The 1,197-nt window shown below is 58.4% G+C and overlaps 1 protein-coding gene across 1 annotated transcript; it reads left to right on the top strand.

Moving 5' to 3' along the window:
• Window positions 1-637: 637 nt before the first annotated feature.
• SDRG_09683 (hypothetical protein) lies at window positions 638-999 on the top strand (the record flags this gene model as incomplete). The annotated part of the gene is made up of 2 exons (XM_008615632.1): window positions 638-900; window positions 966-999. The coding sequence occupies 2 exons, from the start codon at window positions 638-640 to the stop codon at window positions 997-999; spliced, it is 297 nt and encodes a 98-aa protein (XP_008613854.1).
• Between the last annotated feature and the right edge of the window lie 198 nt (window positions 1,000-1,197).

Here is a 1,197-nt window from a genome sequence, read left to right as displayed (position 1 = left end):
CGTCATGCGTACACCAGTGCTGAAGGACGTACCGAAGCGCGCAGCGAGTCGTGGGCACTTGGAGGTCGTCCGCTACCTCCACGAACAAGGACTTGGTCAATGGACGCCGAGCGTCCTGGACGAAGCCGTCGTGCAAGGGCATCTCGAGGTCGTGCGCTTCTTGGGTGAGGTCATGGAAAATGCGCGTGTTTCACCGTCGATACGGCAATACGGCTCGCCCGACGTCCTTGTGTACCTCGACTCGATTGGGTTCAATGTACTGGGCGCCCTCCGCAGCACTTACAGACGGCGCTTCGTCGCGCTCCTCGAGTACTTGACGCATCAAAATGCGCGTCGAGTGCCACCAAGGCAGCACCACGACGTGCCCAACGACACCCCAGACTGGTCGGCGCTGGAACGCTATTGGCTACGCAACGTTTTTACTCAATACGACGGCGAGAGCAACTAGTCAAGTCAACCGCGCTTTTGACCTTTACAGTAATATAGCCGCTGAAAACATACGACCTGACCTTTAATCGAAGATCGAAGCTGAATGACTGGGAATGAACGTCTTTCGTAGTTCCATCCAGCCAATCACATCCAAGGGACAATCCGCCGGCAGTAGCAAGTGCAAACTCGGCCAACTTGCCTTTGCCGCATGGACACGACGCTCTGCAACCCGGTTCTTCTCCGCCTCATCACTGCGTACCAGCACGGCTGGTGGCCTGACAGCCTCGTCTTCCGTGACGACCCGCTCATCTTTGCGTCGTCCAACCTCCAGGAGGAAGTCGCTGCATTTCGCGACCGGTTTGCTCCATGGCTAGCGCGTCATGGCCTCAATGACGCCGTTGGCCTCATGCAGCTGTACTCGCCGCTCGCTCCGTGCATTGCGCTGCATGCGGCGGCAACCGGCGACTGCTCGTTGCGTGCGGCTGCCATGGCCACCAGTGACAACGCTACGTCATGGGCCGGGATGCTGCGCACAGTGGCGGCGCACTACGGGCACTATGCCCGCTTTGAAGACAAGAACGACATGCGTCTGTCAACGCAAATAGCGCTTCAAAGTCAAAGCGTACAGGTCTTGCGACAGCTCTACGAAGAGCGCGGGCCGCACGACTTGCAGACGTGCATACGAACCATCGTTGCCGACGGTCATCTCCCAACCGTCCACTTTCTCGTCAAAGAAACCTCTGTCTTGTGGCCGCACGACGCCTACGA

Source organism: Saprolegnia diclina (genome assembly GCF_000281045.1).
Source record: "Saprolegnia diclina VS20 unplaced genomic scaffold supercont1.31, whole genome shotgun sequence".
In the NCBI taxonomy this organism is placed as follows: domain Eukaryota; phylum Oomycota; class Saprolegniomycetes; order Saprolegniales; family Saprolegniaceae; genus Saprolegnia; species Saprolegnia diclina.
The sequence above is the reverse complement of the archived record's forward strand: the minus strand, read 5'-3'. Positions and strand labels throughout refer to the sequence as shown.